The sequence below is a fragment of the Rhododendron vialii genome, chromosome 9a, assembly GCF_030253575.1.
Source record: "Rhododendron vialii isolate Sample 1 chromosome 9a, ASM3025357v1".
NCBI lineage: Eukaryota > Viridiplantae > Streptophyta > Magnoliopsida > Ericales > Ericaceae > Rhododendron > Rhododendron vialii.
The window spans coordinates 22,796,281-22,817,418 of NC_080565.1; the positions used below are offsets into that span (position 1 = coordinate 22,796,281).

At 38.3% G+C, this 21,138-nt stretch overlaps 1 protein-coding gene across 1 annotated transcript; it reads left to right on the forward strand.

The window, feature by feature from the left end:
- Window positions 1–7,053: 7,053 nt before the first annotated feature.
- Window positions 7,054–9,581, forward strand: LOC131300775 (protein XRI1). The gene is made up of 5 exons (XM_058326759.1): window positions 7,054–7,229; window positions 7,337–7,506; window positions 7,620–7,710; window positions 7,950–8,117; window positions 9,033–9,581. The coding sequence occupies exons 1-5, from the start codon at window positions 7,091–7,093 to the stop codon at window positions 9,320–9,322; spliced, it is 858 nt and encodes a 285-aa protein (XP_058182742.1). The 5' UTR covers window positions 7,054–7,090; the 3' UTR covers window positions 9,323–9,581.
- The last annotated feature ends 11,557 nt before the right edge of the window (window positions 9,582–21,138 follow it).

Below are 21,138 nucleotides of genomic sequence, written 5' to 3' on the forward strand. Positions count from 1 at the left end.
TGTTAGTAGAGGGGTGTGTGTGTGACTTGCAAAATATGTGAGTATATTTATAGTGGTGTGAGTGGTAGGAAATCATTTTTCCTCCCAACTCAAACTCTCGGCTCTCTCTCCTCTCCTCAACGTCTCTCTCTCTCTTTCTTGCTCATTCTCACAAAACTCCACCTTATACCTCCAAAACATTAAAGATCAACCTCCATTCGACCTTCTAATCGCGTTGTTAGGCTTGAAATTCCTTGGGTTAAGCTTGGAGGAGAGGATTTTGGTCGATTTCAAAGGTTTGGAGTTAGGGCTCATTCGAATCTCTTGGGTTTCGCTCCTTGAATCGAGGTAGGGATTTCTAACCTTCTATGTATGTTTATGAGTTGATTTGGTGCCCAAAACTTGCTTTGGATCGTTGTTTGGAAGCCTTGTGTTTGCCCATAAAAGCTGTAAATTCGTGCAAAAAAAAACCCAGGTGCTACATGTACCAGCATTTACCCGGTACATGTAGCAAACCCAGATTTCTTTGATTTCGTTCATTGGGTACATGTAGCACCCTTAATTGCTACATGTACCAAACCCAGATTTTTCATTCTGTTCGCTGGCTACATGTAGCGCCCTTAATTGCTACATGTAGCAAACCCAGATTTTTCATTCTGTTCGCTGGCTACATGTAGCGCCCTTAATTGCTACATGTAGCAAACTGGAAATTTTTGAAAAGTTTTCCCCTTCATGGTTTGGAACCTCGATCGCTTCTAAACCCTTTCGGACACTTCCAAACCTATCTCAAGAATATTCAATTGAATTCCTACGATTGATTAATGTTACCTTTGGTCCATTGGTCTTCCATTAGTAAGAAACGAATAGAGAATTACATGGTTAAGATTTCGTTATAATGCATCCTATTAATTGTTGATTACTTGTGAATGTTTATGGCTCGTATGTGACATTGTTGACATGTTGTAAGATGTCCCTTGTATGAGTGTGATCGTTTGGAAGTCATAGCTAGCATAGTGAATAAGAGAGTAGTCGTATGTGTCGGAAGTTGGGATAGGGAGTCTCGTAACGCAAGGGGTGGTAATACGGAGACTCAAGTGGGTCACGTAACGCAAGGGGTGGTAATACGGTGATCCAAGTTGTTAGGGTTTACGTAACGCAAGGGGTGGAAATACGATAACCTTCGAGATTGCTAGAGTTGTTAATGTCTTGTGAACTAGTTAGCATATTAAGACAAAGGCACATCTTAGAATGATCTTATTGGCACTCTTGTGAGTTCGTTGTTGACCATTGATTGAGCTGAATCTCTTGACTTCATCCCTCCTACCCATATCATCATATTAATACATAGAATTGCTAGAGATTTTCCTACTGGGCTAGTGTAGCTCAACCTAATCTTTCTTTTCAGGTTCAAATGCTGGACAATAGCTCGTAGGCAATGTGTGCTTGGGAATGAAAGACTTTTTGGAAGCTAACCTCATGTAGTTACTTTAGCATCTTTGTATTAACTTTATTTTGCCATAGATGTAACTGTAACACATTACTTTAATCCTTTTGACCAAACGTTTGTAATATTCTAAACAGGATTGTACTAGCAATTATGTATTTTTGGGGCCAAGGCGCCAAGGTTGTAAACCTTTGATCGTGGGGATTCGATTTGTAATTTAAGATAGGTGGGAACCCTTTTTGGGTAATATATATATATTTGATAGGCGAGGTTCTTTATTTAAAATGTATTACTTAATTATGTTGAAAATCGAGGGCGTGACAGTGGTTGTATTCCTTTTGGCTTTTGACGACAAGGTGGTCGATATAGGCTTCCACGGTGTGGCCAATCTATTCGTAGAGCATTTTGAAGATGGCACGGTTGAAAGTGGCACTTGAGTTTTTGAGCTCGAAAGGCATCACTCGATAACAGAAGATGCCATATGGCCGGTGTGATAAAGGCCGTCTTTTCCATATCTTTTGGGTCCATAGCTATCTGGTGATAGCTGCGGTAGGCGTCTAGGAAACTAATCCAAGCGTGGCCTGTCGTTGCGTCCCCCAGTTAATCGATCTTGGGAAGTGGGAACCAATCTTTTAGACAGGCGTCGTTAAGATTGGTGTAATCAACGCAAACTAGCCATTTATCGTTCTTCTTCTTGACGACAACTGTGTTTGACAACCACGTTGGATATTGTACTTCTTGGATGGCTTTGGCTTCCAACAAGCAGTTGACTTCATCCACGACAGCTTCGGCATGCTCGGCTGTCGATCGTCGTGCCTTCTGAACGACTAGCTTTGCGTATTTCCTTATGTTGAGGGAGTGGCTGATAAAGTTGGGCTCGACCCCTGGCATTTCATTGGGGGTCCATGCAAAAACTTCAATGTTGTCTTTGAGGAATTGGAACATTTCTTCGCGCTCGGCGTCACTTAGGGAAGAGCCGAGTAAGAAGAAACGAGAGCCATCCTCATGGACGGGCATTTGGACGAGGTCCTCTTGTGCTATGTCTTTGGCCTTCTCGCCGATGTTGTCAATAACTGCCATGTCCGGGACCTCAACCCATTGAACTTGCTTGGCTTTGGTGGAATTGTGGACAGCTGAAACATAACACTCCTTAGAGGCGACTTGATCACCGTGTAGGTCTTCATGTCTTCCGTTTGCGCCAATGAATCAGAGGACCTGGTGGTAAATGGAAGCGATGGCCTGCATGCCGTGGAGCCAGGTTCAGCCGAGAATTGCGTTGTATGGGCACGGCACGTTGACGACAATGAATTCAATGCTCAACGTTTTTGAGCCGACAACGACTGGTAGGAAGATTCGACCGAGTGGCCAAATAGGTGCTCTGTTAAATCTAATGAGAGGTACTTCGGTGGGTTGCAATGCTGATTCTGGTAGGTCAAGCTTTTTGAACAAGTCATAGTACATGACCTCTGTCATGCTTCCCTGATCAATGAGGACGCGGTTGACGTCATGGACTCCAATTTGGACAGTTACAATAATGGCATTGGAGTGAGGGGTTTGCACAAGCTCGAGGTCGCGCTCGGTGAAAGTGATTGTCCATTTAGGCAATTCTTCTGGACGTGGACGTTTGGATCCAGGTCCTACTGCGAATACTTTTTTGGAAGTGGAGGCGTGATCGAGGTTGGCTCGAACGATTGTTTCGGATTCCTTCGTCACTGGGTATCGTTGGCCGTGGTTCATTGGGGTTGGGGTTTCCAGCAGGTTGTCGGGCGGGTGTTTTGGTTCGATCAATGTATTGGTCGAGATCACCTTGGGCCGCTAAACGCTCCAACAGTGTTTTGTATAGGGCGCATGCTGTTGTGTAGTGGCCGAGCTCATTATGGTATGAGCACTTCTTCCTTTGGTTCTGATCTAGCTGGCCAGTGTCTGTGCCGAGCTTTCCTGTTGGCCACTCGAACCATGGTTGCCTCATGATCTCCTTTAGGAAAGACTAGATGGGCTCTTTGAAGTATGTGGTTTCGGCCACATAGTCATGCACCTTTCGGCGGGAGTTTCTTTCCTTCTTTGATATTGTTGACTTGTTTCTTTAGCTGGGACTGCTGAGTTATGATTGGTGCTAGCAGCTGGGGCATTACCGTTGAAAGGGGGGGTGGATGGATTCAGTATTCCCTGAGCCGCTCGGTCCGCGTAAAATTCTTCGAGAGCGCAAAATCACTCCACAAAATGCATCAACTCGCCCATGCATGCCGTGTGGTGGGCGGATATATAGCAAGTTCGTCCAAGATCTTGCTTCCTGTTTTCAAGCCGTTTTGAAGGTTCGTGCAGCCCAGTACTCGTCGATTCCAGGGATTTCGTTGAACAATTACCAGTATCATTCGACATACTATCTGAGTGTTTCAGATGGGAGCTTCCTCATTGGGATAATGACTCAGGCTCTTTGGTAGTCCTATTACTCATGACGAAGCGAGTGTTGAAGGCGCGTTCAAGGTTGGCCAAGTTCCGTATGGATCCAGCGGGCAGTTTGTTGAACCATTGGAGTCCAAGGGAACCGAGGCTGGATGGGAACGCCTTGCACTTGACTTCATCTTTCAAGGTGCAGAGTTCGATAGTTTGGCGGAAGTGGATCAGGTGGATATAAGCTTCGCAGGTGGTTGGATCGAACTATGTAAATTTCAGCAGATAGAAGGTAGACTCAGGTCTCGTGTTTATGATGTGGGACATGAAAGAGGAGACGCCGAGGTCCTTCAACTGCCGCTCAAAGCCAGGGCATGGCAGCTTGGTGTGGTCATCTATCTTCGTTCTTTTGGAATCTCTTTCAGAGGATTTTTCGTGGTCTTGATACCGAAGCTTATCGCGCAAATCTATTGTTGTACTGTGAGGGCCATCAACAGACTTCTCTTTGTCCCAATGGGTTTTGGTGTTATTGTTCGGCCCTTCGATTCCTATGCCTTTTCCGTTCCGCCAAGCCTGATTTTCATGGTCCAAGTTTTCTGGTGGGATCTCCCCAAGGCGTTCGGAGACATGGCGCCTGGTTTCTACAGAGTCTCGGCTATGGTGGGAAACCATTGTGCGAGAGAACTCCGCGCGGCCGGTCAAATATGTGCTCGTGAATGACTCGGTATCCCTTGTTTTAGTTCGCTCATGGTGGCTCCTAGAGTGATGCGTTCTAGATGTTGTAGGCTGCTTGTAAAGGATTATCTCCCTTGCATCACTTGTGTCTGGTGTGAAGCCAAGGCAGTCCTTCATGGAGCCACGGTGGCCTGTTTCGTGAGGACGCTCCTGTGGTGGGGGTGGGGGTGGGGGTGGGGGTGGGGGTGGTGGAGGTGGTGTTTGCCTTCGTCTCCTCCCGCCTCCAGCAGATCTGGATGTGACAGGAGCTGCGTCTTGCTGCATTTGTTGTTTCATTTGGGCCACCTCCGCCCTTAGAGCAGCTAGTTAGTTGTCCCTCTTGTCGTCGCGCCGCTATAATAGGCCGATGTAGTCGTCGTTACGTCGTCTGTGGCTGGAGATAGCCCAAAATTTGCGGGGATGGAGATGGAGATGTGTCTCTCTGAGAACGGTGGAAGGATTGTGTTTCCATTGGCATCTTTGGCTCCCGAAATGGCAACGTCTGGTGGATGCCCATGGTGGTTAAATTTTGTAGAGGAAGGTAGTTTGAAGAGGGTTTGAGCCGTTTGAATCAGAAGATTGAGGGTTCATGTCGGGTTCACCAATTGTGTGGCCCGTGATCCTTGATCCGAGTCCTTCCTCCACTGGTTTAGGGGTTGCCTAACCTTCTCACAATAACTTGCACAGTAAACGCACTACTAAGACCTGGCCAGGGTTTCCCGGCAAGGCCCTCCGGCAAGATGATAAGTATGTGCAGAGAGAAAGGAAAGAGACTAGGGTTTTAGTATAGGAATGTCTGTGTGTGTGTCTCTTTAGGGTTGCTATCCTTTGATATTTATAGAGTCTGTGTGGCTTGTTCTCCAAGTACGATCATGTGCCTTGCACGGGTCGACTAACGTCATTGTGACATCACTGATAAGATCTGGTAACCATTTTGGATGTGAGTCGGCGCCTCCATGTGCGCTCATCATTATCTCTTGGCTTAACTGCCTCAGCATGTGGGGAGCACGCGGTGTCAAGATTGGCTGAGCCTCACCCTTAAGCCGAGCTTGAAGGCAAAGTGAATTACAGAAAGGAGTGGGCCAATGAGCAGCTCATCTCGAAGGTGGCCGAACCTGAAGGCTCTCTTCCAGAGTTACCCGCCAAGTGGGTATCCCATTATTCGCTACTAAGCCTTGGATGTAGCCAAACCCGGATTTGAGTATGGTTACCCCTTTCGATCCTGTTTATGATCCGACCTTCGTGAATATGGGCTCGGGTTATCACGTTCGGCCTACTACACCTTCCATGGTCTCAAGGTCGTAGAATATAACAATGGTGGATTTATAAACTTCAAATGTTATCAACCTTACCACGTTGGCTACGAGCTAGCAGCTATCTCCGTTTCAATTCAATCATTGACTATAGGTCACTCCTATATAGCAGCTGGTTGATTCACTAGTAAAACATGTCATGTGGGAACGTAAAAAATCTTTGCAAGATCACATCGTTTTCCTTTTCTAGTTTATGTTTCAATTTCATTCTATAGTATTAAATTTCAAATGTTGGAGGACAATAAGGGTGCCACTTATTCCCAGACTACTTAATTTGTTTGTTTTTCAAAAAAAGAATACCTGTATTGAAAAGAGTGTATTCAAGCGAGAAAAACTTCTTTATGGAGCTTTTCATAAAGAAAGTTTAAGAAACTCAATCTCGGTCATCCAAAAGTGTATTGGATGGTCCGGATTGAAAATTATTTATTACCGTTAATAGATTATCTATTAGCCGTAATACATTGTTTTTAATTCAAATCGTCCAAAACACTTTTGGGCGATTGAGATTGAATGCTTCCGTAAAGAGCAGCTGTGAATAAGTATCTCTCTATTCAAGCATTTCCTATTCTTAGCTTTACTAATTTTGAGGAGGGTTGATTTATAATCAATTGTAAGACCCCACAGTAGGTAAGAATATTGAAGTGGAAAGTTTTCCACATCCAAAGGGGAAAGGAAAGGAAAGAAACGATGAACATTTTGTGGTACTGTCGGAAGTAAAAATGAAAAAGGAAAAGCTGAAATTTGAATTGTGTCTCTGAATCCATGTCCCATTACCATATAACAACGCAACATCATCATATCCTAACCACTGCAATTATTTTAGTCCCCACAATTTTGCAAAATGACTATAGTGACCCGTTTTCAGAATCCCAAGAAAACATCCTTTTTCCCCCTTTTTTCCTCCTCTCTTCCTTGGCATTGACTGACTGTCTGACTATTCCTTCTAAAATCAAAATCAGATTTTCTCCCTTGTTTTTTAGATTTTCTCACTTGTTTTTTCAACGAACAGATTCTTCGGACCAAATTACACGTATTTTAATTAATCTTTTATTTTCTTTGTAAAATTTTTAGTCTTGACATAAACGGTCAAAGACAAATCGTTTACACCGAGACTAAAAAAATTATAAAAATTTACTTTTTTACCTTTAACCCTAATAATTACACGTCAATTGTATAAGGAGTTAATCAACCAATCCATTGGACTTCGCCCTTTGGGCTACTTTTTCTCTACTTTAAATACACACATCTCATGAACTTAGGACACGAGAGCAAAGAGAAACAAATGGGAGACCTTCATTCCATTGCTTACACCAGCAATCTCCATACCTCTTCCCTAGGTTGGGACTTTCACAACCTTGGAGTTTTCAACGCAGACATGTCTCCAGCTTGTAATATACTTCTCTCTCTCTCTCTCTCTCTCTCTCTCTCTCTGCAATGATTTATACACATAAGCATATGTATAAGCTAGCTCGTGTTTGGCCTTATGGACTTGCAGTGATGGAAAGCAGCAGCACTCCACCAATTGTGTCGCCCTACGATTCTGATTTCTCAACTGGGTATCTACAAGATGCTCTGTTCGAATGCAATGATCGGTCTAAACGACGCCGCTTGATGTTGTTCGCCGACCATCATCATCAATCCAGAGAAACAAAAGAGCTTGTTAAGGTAATAAACAATTAAGTAGTAATTCTGTATACCAGTTTCTTATTTTGTAGAAAGAACAAGACTTTTGGATTTCGTCATTTTTTGGTGGAAAGACTGAATTTCAAGGTGTGCAGAGTTACTGGGAATTGAACCAGTTTGAGAATTGTTCAGAGAATCTCAGTTACATGACCCAGATGATGACGACTAGCTTCAATGGAATTTCAGGTGCATAAGACCAACACTTTAAATATACGTAAGCGTAAGCATATATGAGAGGATATCCATAATGGACAATGGCTTTGTCCTACCTTTAATCGGGCACTTCGCTAACCGACAATATGTGATTGTTCTTTCAGAATTTGTAGAATTAGTTGAGGTGAACATAAGAACACCGGAGTTATATTAGAAATTGTCGTCGTTATCGGTATTACTAATGTGCATGTCTTTGTTTTCCACGATGACAGGGGAGGAACATAGCAGCATTTTCAGAGAGATGAAAACACCGGAAGAGGAAATATCAGCTTCTGAAGCTCTTGATTCTTCTTCCTCTTCTTACAGGGACTCACTTAACACCAAGCCCTCCATACCTGACAAAGAGACCCTTTATTCCTTAGGCCCCAGCTCTCCTTCTGGTACCTCTCTCTCCCTCTCTCTCTCTCTCTCTCTCTCTGCACGTGGAAAAATTATTCAAATGCCTCAATGCCCTTGGGGAGAGTTTTGTATACAAAATTACAAACTCACATACATGGGGATGGGAGCTCACTCCAAATTTTGAAAAGCCTGTTTAAATAGTCGTATAGCTATGAATATTTTTCTAAGAATTATATAGCTCGGCCCTTAAATTTGTGTATACTTTTCACCCTAAGCGCCGATGAGTTAAAGTCTCCTATTTCGAATTATTTTATTGTTTGTACGCATATTTGCTTGTGGCAGGTAAAGAATCTTTCTGAGGGACTAGGTCTAATTCGGCTAAGTAGTTATTTAGCTTCTTTTTTTTCTTTTTTCTTTTTTTCACATTTATTAGTTTTTTGTCGATATTTTTTTAGAATTATTGCTTTTGTCGGGGAATTTAAAAAGTAAAAAAATTACGATCGAAATTCAATTTTTTAAATAAAGACGAAAACATTGACTTATTTTTGTCTTTATTCAAAAAAATATAAATTTTGATCGTAATTTTTTACTTTTTAGATTTCTCTCGTCATGACAAAGCAATAATCCTCAAAAAATCGACGAAAAGCTAACAAATAAAATTTTTTTTGAATAAGGATAAAAAAAATAAGCCAAATGATTTATTTAACCGAATGAGCCATAAGTAAATTTATTTCAAATACAAAATTATACTTCCTCTATGGCCACATCCACTATTCGATCGCAATCTTTTAAAATTTTATATATCTTTCTAATATCTATCAATTTTTTACACACACTAGATCAGGTCTCTAGACTAGCTTAACCGTATCTTGAGTGATTGTGTAATCTTGAAGTTAAAATTATGCGTTTGTTTTTTTTGTTTGGGTTCTCACTTCTAGTTGTTTTTTTATGTTTAGAGGGTGGTGATAACAACAGAAAGAAGAGGGGGGTGATGAAAAGAGTGGTGTATCCATTTGCACTGGTGAAGCCCGGTGGGGTTGAAGGGGACTTGACGTTGAACGACATAAACGAGAGGATACTGATGCCGCCGACTCGGCCGGTGAGGCACCCCGTCGGAGACTACGCTTGCCGGCCACTGGTGACGTCACCCGATGGGCCGGGCTTATCTGGCAAAGCTGTGGTGGCCTTCACTAAAATCCACACCCAAGGGAGAGGGACAATCACTATTATCAGAACCAAAGGTTGAGAAACTAGTCAAAACAAAAACTAGTCAAAGTTGTAGAATTACTTATTGGTTTTGTAGCTAAGTCCTCTGTTTTTTTTTTCTTCTTTGGTACTCCGGATCTTGTAGCCAAGTCCATGGTTGTTTGAATTGTATATGAGAGAGAGAGAGAGAGAGAGAGAGAGAGAGATGTAAATATATGTATGTACTGTTGTTCACCTCTACACAAGCTATAGTTTCAGCTTTGAGCTTGCAGAAGATTGAAAGAGAGATTGCCCTACAAGATTATTATCCAACATCATGATATGGTCTTGCTTGCATGCCGGATTGAGAGACAAGTTCAATTTGATATTTGATGGAAACTAAGGTTGAATTTTTATACAACATTCATCACCAAGAAAATATGTCATTGTCATTCGTATAATTGGAACACATACTTGTTGATTTCTTTGTTCGAGAGTCCGAGCAACGGCTCTATGATTTTGATTCAGCGGTGACGAGAATATATATATTATATATAATTTTAATAACAAAAAATTGATGTATGAAAAAAATATACTTCAACTTGACAATATACATCAGGTTTAAAAATTTGTCAGGTTGGATTTTTTGTTGACTTGCAGCATGATGTAGTTACTCACAAGCTTAATTTGACTTTTGTTTACATTCATTTCATTCAAGTGGTCTAGTGCTGATAATACAGAAGGGAAAACTAAATATTGTAATTCCAAGTAATTTTTTGCAATGAACGTGATGTGGGCTCAAAATGGGCCCACAAAAATTAAAATTGGACCGGGACTGAATATATATGTAATGCCAAAGGGGTTGACTTAGGGGGTGTTTCGGTTTCTTGGAAAAAGAACTTTTAGAAAAAAAAGGTAATTTCAAGCTTAAAAATTATGTGTTTACGCAAATAATTTTTTTACCAATATGGATCTTGTTTAGTAGATTTTATTAAGATCTTTTAAACGGTACATAAAAATTGAAAAAATATTTTTTTATTTTCATTATATTTGAGTTTGAAATTACTTTTATTTGAAAAAAAAGTACTTTTTTTAAAAGTGGAACACCGCCTTAGGGCATAAGATTAGGGAAAATGACAGCGAAAGAAGTGTTTAGATAATTAATACCCGCTAAAGATATATTGAGAATATTTATTAATGTTGAAAATGTCATTTGCGGGCATTAATTATCAAAACATATCATGAGCCGTTATCTTTCCAAATATTTAGAAGTTTACTTCTTCCTAAGGTCTCAAATTTGAACCCTCTTAGATTCTATCAATTCTTTTAGGTTAATTTCTAGAAAATTTTGTTATCTTTTAGTCGAGGTGGGAATATATGTATGTGTATTCATTCCACTGTGAAAGTACTCCATATGTCGGTACGTACCTTCTGTAGTTTAGCTTTATCAGAATTGAGAATGGGCATGCCCTAGATAAAGAGAGGCCCTGCAGACACCACCCACACCCACCCATGAAGTTGCAGTGTACCCTTCCACAGGTTAGAATATGGCTTTAAAGTCAAGAATTTATATCCCAACACAAACTTGTCCTTTGTCTGTCAAAGTTGTTCAATTATCTTATGAACACGAAAATTAAGGATTTTGATTTTTACACTCCAAAATTTATGTCGGCGCCGTAAAATTGGAGTGCCAAAATCAATCCCGATTAAAAATTGATTTTGGCACTCCCACTTGTTAGAGTGCCGGTAGTAATTTTTGAAGTGCTAAAATCAAAAATTAATGTCACAAAAGTAGTTAGTTAATACTAATTAAGTTGAACTTAATTAAAAAGGGATTAATTAATTAACAGTCTTGTGTCAATCTTAAACTATTCATTTGTTTTCTTTTTGGGATTACCCTAAAGACTATGTACGGTGGCAGACTAATTTGTTTTTGGATGGAGTTTTTTCCAAAGCAGATATCCAGAGATTTTCCACGAGTCTCATAAGAATGGAATATTGTCTTCGCTTTTCTTTTGACCGCAGTATAGTGGAAAAACCAACCACCCTCCTCTTTCCAAAAGACTTCAGCCCATGAGGTAGTGTGATACACACACTCCCTCCCAACCTCCCCCCGCCCTTCTCTCTCCCTCTCTCTCTCTCTCTCTCTCCATATATATATAGTGTGCATAAAAGGGTTCCGAACTCTGACCGTCAAACCAAAATATTGTGTCTATATATCTTTATATATGTGTGTATCATGTATGTATATACTTAATGAATATATAGTAGTGGCACTCTTGTGGTGTCATTTGACATGTCAATGATTCAAGTCATGGTATTCATACTCACATCAAAAAAATACAAAATGATGACTCATATTTTTTTTATCGGATGATTCATATTACTTTGCAAGCATGAACACGTTTTATGTGAAGGGGTGTGGAACAAACATTATGAATATATGCATATTCTCTCCTAATTGTAATGCCATTGTGTTCTTATTTCCTTTAATCTTTGTATCTTTCATTTCAAGATTAATAAAATTCTTCTTTTCCCGTTCAAAAAAAAAATTTCCAATTCGTTGAGGTACCCAAAAACCAAAACCAAGTGACCCAGATAGGTCTTTTTTAGAACAAGTTGTAGTCCCCGTGAAACAGGGTCAACACAAGGGAACCCGGCCCTTATTAGAAAAAAAAACAAACAGAGAGAGAGAGAGAGAGAGACAGAGAGAGAGAGTTCCCATTTCCACAAAAAGTCAAGCCATCCAAAGTCCTCTAAACAAACAACATTATCGGGTGGGTGAGTAAAGTTGCTCTGAAATTAGATTACAGGGCCACTTTTTTATTTTGTCAAAGGCATGCAAGATTTTATTACTTCTACAATAATGGAGGTTTTTTCTTGAGTTATATGTCCTGTCGAAGGAGTAACTTGTAAGGTGATTGATATTAATTAGATGTTAAGGTTGATGATATTAGGAAAACCAGTCTCTAAAAATAGATCTAGATTTTATTACACTTGCTGGAAAAATACATGAGTAAAACTCTACCAACTGTACAACATATATAATAGAAGGTATTATGAAATCTTCACTAATATCAATAGTACGTGGTGAATATCTGCGAGACTTCACTAATCTATTCAAGAACACGATTTCCAAACCAAACCAAGGTCTTTGTTTCACACAGTGCATGTTTTTAAAGCAGATTCATCGCCTCCCGAGTGGTGGTTGAGATATCGATTGGCATCTGTCTCATAGAATACTCAGAATACAATGGTTGCCACCACCTAATAAGACTACCCTATTGACTAGGTTCTAGTGATTACTAACAATTGCCAAAATAAAATTTGTAAAACTAAGAAACATGACTAATTAACATATGATTTTATGCACAAATGTAATTACATGCATAATTACACCATAACTCAAAAGAAATAACATAATGCCCATAAAATAGAAGTATTCTAGTTTTTGAAAAAAATTTGGGACATTTCAGCGGCTCCAGCATTAACTATCCTAAACGGAAAAACAAAAGGAAAAGATGGTTGTAGGAAATTAAATTCTAATTTAAAATTTTGAAATTAACTAATGCACACAAATTTAAAGGACTTGTGTTCTTTTTCATTGTTTTTATTTCATCAAAACAAGAACGCGCGCGCACGCGCACACACACACAAAAACTAAAGATAAAAGTACGTAAACTAGCTACCACACGACACGACGAAACCATATGTAGTTTCTTCTGCTCACTCCTTGTTATATGGCAGGTATATCCCATCAACATGCTGCCCTAGCCTTAAGTTGATTATTACTCCATATGTAAGACTCTTTTCCTAAAGAGAAAAACATGATAGTATACGTAAAGACAAGGTTATCCTGACATTCAATTGGCAGAAGATGATACCCTTACCAAAGAAAAAGGAGAAAACCATGCCCATATAATATAATATTATTAATTAATAATTGTTAAAGCAAAACACCCCAATCATTAGTCTAATTTGATCGTAAATAGTAGTACCCCATTATCCTAACGAGCTAGGAGTAGGTAGGACCCTCCATTCGGCATTCCCATTGTGTAGATTTTTGCTGTAACCCAAATTCTACAAGGGGCTGGTATTATATGTCGTCGTTTTCCTCATAGGTCAAAAAGAGTAGTACTAATAGCAGCAGTAGTAGTGGTAGTTCTTTGTTGTTTCTCTTTCTCCAAATTCAAACATCACGGATAACGAGAGACAGTAATGTCTAGCAAGTTGCCCCCCCCCCCCCCCCCCCGCACCATGAAAGACCCCTTGTTAACGGAAGACAGCAACGTGCCGTCACTACGGATTCTGTACGGAAATTTCAAGCCGTTCAATAATTTTAAAAAGCAAGATCAAGTGGGCATAGCGAAAAATCAGTTCAATCTAATATGTGTAAGTAGTCGATCCAATCTTTTCATTTTTTTCGGTTTTCCAAAAATGAGAAAGTTGAATCAAGGACCTACACATATCAGATTGAACTAATTTTTCGCAATCCATTTGAGTTTTTTTTTTAAAATTATTGAACGGCTCAAATTGTCTATGCGGTACCCGTAGTGGACCCCGCATGGCCGTCGGTATGTATGCCATCGGTTCCTTTATTTTTTTGCAGCCCTAATATGCGGGACGAACCGTACGAATTTCAACGAAGGCACCCTAATTTTTTTATTTTTTGGGGTTATATTTTGGATACCAAGACAAGGAGAAATTTTTCAGTGCCGAGCGGATATATCCCACGTGGTATCCGTTCGGCACATCCGAACCGTCTGATACACTACTTTTGGATAGCTCGGATTGAAATCCTCTTTTCTCTCTCACCCCAATACTTTCTCTCTCTTTTTTCTCTCTCCAAATTCGAGCTGTCCAAAAACGCAGTGGACGGCTTGAATGCGTTGAGCAGGCACTACGTGATACCCGCTCGGCACTGAAAAATTCGAGGAGATCGAGATTATTGTTGGGTACTGAAAGTTGTCGGAGCTAGCCCTAATTTTGTACCTTTTTAGGCGACTGCCTCTCGTGTCTTAGCTTAGGGCCGTTTCTGATTATGACCATATGTCCACTTAACACTATTTGACTTGTGATTCAAAAAGTACTACTAGCATTGAACTAATGAAATACGGATAGAAGTATCATTTCATTAAAAAAAAACCTGGCCTATTTATATTAGGATAAACAATTCAGTTTGTGAATGCAGTATCAATTGAAGCACATACAACAATTCTTGAAATATTTTCAACATATAGAGTAAGAGGTGTAAATAAAATTTCGATCTTACAGTACTATTTAATATTGGAGTGGCGTACACAATTTAATATAGTGAGATCAGTCATTTACGAGTACTTTTCTCTCTCCAAAATCAATCCTTCCACAAAACTCTTCTCACTTTGGTTATTCTACGCGCACATAATTAAATGGATCTTGCAATCGTGATTATCAAAATTAAAACTTTGGTTTGTGGTTATGAGTATGTTTACAAACATCATTAATTATCTATGAATAGATGGTGGAATTGGTACCAAATGATTAGTCTAGATACACATAAATTGTCCTGAAAACATATATATATATATATATACAGTCCGGATCAAGTCTGCACCCTTACGGTCCGCACCCGTCCGCACCTCCCATTTTTCGATTGAATTTCGATGATCCGAGCCGCTCAATGTGTTCAGAACGTGATTTTATGAGTACATTAGAGAAATCAGCAAAAAAAATGACCGGAAAAGGCTTGATCTGAACAGTTTTTTCTGAACCGTTCAAAAAAAACTGCTCAGATCAAGCCCTTCCAGGTCAATTTTTTTGCTGATTTCGCACGGGTACCCTTAAAATCACATTCTGATCACGTTGAGCGGCTCAGATCATCGAAATTCAATCGGAAAATGTGAAAAATAGGAAGGTGCGGACTGGAGCTCCAGTCCCCACCTCCTGACTTGATCCTGACTCTTGGAATGGGAACTTGTCATATACGGAGTACACAGTATGTAAAGCCAGCCCTTTTAGCATGTGCAGTGTCCAACTTTGTAGTTGAAATCTTTGTGGGGCTGTTAATATTGGGAGTGATGTAGATTAGGTTTTGTCTCTTTCCAGCAATGATTAGCTTTTGTGGGGGGTGAAGAAGCTTTTCTTTTATCTTTATGTGGCATGCCCATTTTTCCTTTTCTTTTCTTTTTGGTTTTAATAATTAAATATAAGTAGGTAGAGGTAGTGGGAAATTAATGTGATATTTTTGTCATTCACCAATCTTCCTTTCCATTTTAAAGATGCATTAAAACACTTAAGATAACAGGAGGTATCTTGCTTTTATATGATACAAACTGATGGTAGGACTTTTTCTTTATTTCACCCTCCCTTTCTTTTCTTTTCTTTTTTTTCTTTTTCTTTTTCGCTCTTTTGCTTTCTTTTATTTTTTATTTTTGGAAAAAAATAAACCCATCTCCAACTTGTGTATAGGCATATAGAACTACATTATGTTGGTTTAAAAGGCCCAAAACGGTTCAATATTTTTCACGTATATTGTATTCTTTTCTTCCAAAAATATTACATAGTAATATTATCTAGTTTTACTTGTCAAAAGTAAGAAAGAAAATACCATATCAGCTAATGGTTGCTTTATCTAGTTATATCACTCATAAATTAGCTGTCGTCAAATTTCTCTGATTCTTCTTGTTAGAAAATACCTCCTCATGCTATCCAAAGGGGTTGGCTTGGTGTTCAAGGCCTGAGACGTAGAGATTTGCTCTCTCCTAAAGTCTCAGGTTTGAACCCTCTCAGATGATATCAATTCCTTAATTTGGCCGGGGATTGTCCATACAAGACTTTGCTCCAGTTTTAATTAAGTTGTTCATGCGAAATGATAAGAGTACCAACCAAATGACTACCGCCGGGGTACCGACCCACTACGGGTCTTGTAAGGATAATCCGAGCCGTTCAATAATTGTTTTTAAAAAAATTGAGTTTGCTTCCAAAAAATAAGTTCAATCCAATATGTGTAGATGTTCGATCGAATTTTTCATTTTTTTCATTCAGATTTCAAGATCGGAATGAGCTGATTTTTAAAAGCTCACTTGATTTTTTCTTAAAATTATTGTCTTAAAATTATTGAATAGTTCGGATCATCCATACGAAAGTCATCAATACCTCATCGGTATATAAAGCTCGTCGTATCGCTAACCGTTCTCTTTTGTTCACACAAATAGAAAATGAAAAGAATTTCCTTGAAAAACGAGAGAATATCTGCTTCTACTGCTTTTTGCTTTTCCAAATCCCAAATAAGTGAGAATTATAGTATATATTTATGAGCACGGCAAAGACAACGTCAGAACTGTCATTATCTGATGTCACATCCAGTGTCGAATAGAATTGGGTTTAGGTCCCAAATCTAATTTGGGCCCAACTTGCCGGCCGACAACAAAAGGGCCAATCGAGGTAATAGGCCCAGATAATAATAATAATAATAATAACCTTAATATTGTCACAACTCACAAAAACATGTACCGAGTCCTCCTTGTACATTGGACAAAATCTTATTTACGGAGAGACCGTGAATAAAGTTTATTTTGTCCATTTCGTAAAGTTAGTGAATAAAAGTTGCTACATTTTTCATTTTGCCCCTAAAAGTATATTCTAGTTTGAAAAGTTAGTGAGTAAAAGTGTAATGATGATATCTCTATAGAGGATAAGTAGGGAAAATTAAAAACTTTTAGAGCGTAATGATGATATCGCCATAAAAAATTGGGTTTACGAAGTAAAACTCTTAAAAATGAACGGAGGGAGTAATAGCTAAATTGAATCTAGAAAGAATAGAGATCAAGACCATACATTTTCATTACTTGCTCACAATTAAATTTACGGGTAAATTTATGTTATATCCTTTCGACTTTGTCGTGAATTCTACTTCAGTTCTTCTATTTTCGATTTAGAAAATTCTAACCTTTCAATTTTAGCTGCGTTTCCAGTTTTTGGACGGAAAAAAGGCATGTGCTCCTCATGTGATAAGTTTACACTTTACGGGGCGTATTTTGGCCATTTCCTTCCCCTCTCTCTCCTATTTTCTTAAAAAAATAATCAACACCATTTAACCTTCAAAATAAAAATATTATCATTTGCTTCAGAAAAATAAAATTCAATTAAATCAACCCAATCCAACATTAACCTTCAAAATAAAAATCTCAATTTTCAGAAACCCATTTACATTTCACAAACCAATTTTTAATTAAGTCACCACAGCCATGCACTGCCAAATTACAATATTTCTAGACCCATTAGGCTATTATCTACCCACTAGCAAATTGTCCGTGCCTACGACACTACCCATCCCAATTGGAATTACCTTTTGAATCTTGATATTGGCTCAAAATACTAAATTGATTCATTTCTTGGTAGCACGAAAGAGAATTATTTGAGAGAATTAGCCATATTAGAATCCAAGTAAATACCAAGTAAAAAGTTAACTTGGTAAAATGAACAAAAGAAAATGGACAAATTTTTTTAGTCGTCCATTTAGTTTTACGGTTGTCTCAATTTCGTCCCTCTAGTTTCAATTGCTACCAAATAAACCTTGTAGTTTGTTTTACGTTCCAAATTGATAAAATTGTTAACACTGTTAATGAAATTAACAGAAAAATATGATTAGAAAATTAAGTGCTCCGATTTTCAATCCGGTTGAACCGGTGTGAATATCTTATTTTTTTGATCATTTTATCCTAGATGATCGTAATAAATTTTTAGCTCTGAGACCTTTCATCAAGCACCCAAAGACTCCTTATTTAGTTTCAGGGCTCTATTAGGGTGCTCATTGAAAGGCCTTAGAGCCAAAAATTCATTATAACCATTTAAAATAAAATGATCGAAAAAATAAGATCTTTACACCAGTTCAAACAGATTAAAAATTGAAACACTTAATTTTTTAACTATATTTTTTAATATGTAAACAGTGTGAAAAAATAAGTATTTCAACTTTCAATCCATTTGAACCGGTGTGAAGATCTTATTTTTCCGACCATTTTATCTTAAATGGTCATAATGGACTTTTGGCTCTAAGACCTTTCAATGAGCACCCTAAAAAAGCCCTGAAATTAAATAAGGAATCTTTGGGTGCTCGTTGAAAGGCCTTAGAGCCAAAATTCATTACGACTATTTAAGATAAGATGATCAAAAAAATAAGATCTTCGCACCAGTTCAACCGGATTGAAAATATGAACACTTAATTTTTTAATCATATTTTTACGTTAGTTTCATTAATGGTGTTAATGATTTTACCAATTTGAAATGTAAAACAAACTACAGGGTTTATTTGATAGCAATTGAAACTAGAGGGACGAAATTGAGACAATCGGTAAAACTAGAGGAACGACTACGAAAATTTGCCAAAAGAAAATTTGTTTAAAATACCCTATTTGCTCCAACACCCTTCAAAATAAACCAAATTACCAATGATCCTTGTAAAATACTAATTAAGACTAGAAAATGAAAAGTTAGAGTTTATCGTACACTTTTCTCCAAGGAAATTCTCCTATATATGACCAACAAATTCTATTATATCTCGATATAAAGTGTCTATTTTATCAATCAATATGTTTCCAAAAGTTTTAGTTGCTCAAAAGCATTGACGGATAAGTGTTTATGAAATCCTACCACTTGATGAACGAAAATTTTCTTTCCCTTAGACTACACATATGGCCTTTCCTTTTCATTTAGAAAGTTTCATTGCTTCTTTATTTGGAAGAAAAAACAAATAAACCACTCGTTAGAATAAAGGCTCCGTTTGATAAATGGATTGGAGGTTGGGATTAGATTGCTAAGGTGATGGTATTAGTAATACTTTGTTTGGTTTTCAAAATTGGTCTGGATTGGTAGTCCTATGGGATAAACAATCCGACCCTAGGGGTATTAGCAATACCCTTGGGACTTGGTATTCATAGTCCAATCTCAATCCCTTCTCATTACCAATTTCTTCTATCAATCCAATCTTATCATCTAATCCTATCTCAAACAAATATGATATTAATAATTCCATCATCTAATCTCATCTCAAACAAACATATTCATTATCAATTACTTCTCATTATCAATTTCAATTTTAATATCATCTCCTTACGAATCTCATTCATCTATCACTGTTATCAAACGGGACCAAAAGAGTTTTCACTTGAACACAAAAAAGAGAAAAGAAAGTAAAGCCAATATTTTAACTCACATAATCAACAATATAAAACTACGTAAGAAAGACGAGAATTTCTCCGGAACAACTGTTTCGAAAAACACAAAGAACAAAGAGAGGGGTGGGTTTCGTCGATTTCGTTAGTTTGTGTCGAAGTCTAATACTATAAACCACAAACTCAACAGTTCCTTTATTATTACTAATATCGACACAACTTCTAATTTGTGGTTTATATTAGAACATTAATTAGTTGTTGTTAGATTCAAAAATCCCAACAGTCTAGAACTATTACGGATCAAAGCATTGGTTCTTACCTACCCCAAAATTATGGATCAAAGAAATGGTTCTTACTTCTTACCTTCCACACAGAGCATTGGATTTCGACAACAATGCGAGCAGTGGATTTCATCGCCGGTGACACCAATAAGAGCGGAGGATTCGAAATATGAGAGAGAGAGAGAGAGAGAGAGAGAGAGAGAGAGAGAGAGAGAGAGAGAGAAGAGGAACCCAAAGGTTTTTGGTCAGATCGTCGGAGAACCCAAACGTGAGTAGGAAAAAGCTGATGATTATCAGGGGGGAAAACTGATGGCATTTGTGTAATATGTTTGAAAGAGGGTGGGTTAAAAACTGATGGCATTTCTGAAATATATTTGAAAGAGTATAGGTACTTTTTTAAGAGAATTAGAAAGCACACCTCATCTCTTGGATCAAATGAATCTCAGCCCTTTGATCAACTTGTATTTGTGTAAAGGCCCACACCCTTGTGTTTTATTAGGTAGATTGTAATCGGCCCTTCATGAATACCTTGCCCACTTGGTAACTTCTCATCTCCTTCCCCTGCTAGAGGTGATTTCGGTTCGGTTCGAGGTGAAATTTTCGAAGACCGATTCGGTCTGGGGTAAATATTTCCGAGACCAATCCTGACCGGTGTTGGAATTCGGTTCGATTTTATTTGGGGTGGGGGTCAGTCCAGTTGGGAATTTCAGTCCATCCAAAATGGGTCTTAGTTGGGCCCATTTATAAAACATGACGGTGGGGCAATGCGCCCAAACCCATACCTTTTAAATAAACCTATACCATCCAAATGGCCCAAACCAATACTATTCTCTCTCAACTTGACAGTGGGCCAAACGGCCAAACCAAACAAACACCAAAGCAAACACCTGTTTGGCTGTTTTACAAATTCCAACTACATTTTATCATTTTTTTAAAAAGCTAATAATGCCCGAGCATACTCAACCTGATAATAAATTGATTAAATTCCCAAGCAAACACCAATTCTTCCACTTTTTTTTTTTCAAACACCAATTCAAAAGAAAGCACCAAACATACTCAAAGTCTCAAACAACGGAGAATTACAAGTACCAACCATACTCAAAGAATTTTCCATAATAGAATACTCCAAAAAAAGAAAAAAGAAAAGAAACATTCCTAATTAAAACCAGCAACATCTGGAACTTCAATCAACACAATGACCACACTTCTTGTGAGCATCACCATTTTCAGCAAAATATAGAACCAGCAAAAAATTGCACCAACATACTTAAAGTATTGAACACCCAACATTGCAAAAGTCAAAGTCTACCAAATTCAAAATACTAATGCCAACAATCCAGCTTGTAGCTTGGGCAAAACAAAAAACAGTAAACATACAGACTCAAAAGGTGCATGCCTAGCTCCATGACATCAACTCCAAGCCTTTAAAATAAAAACCAACAATT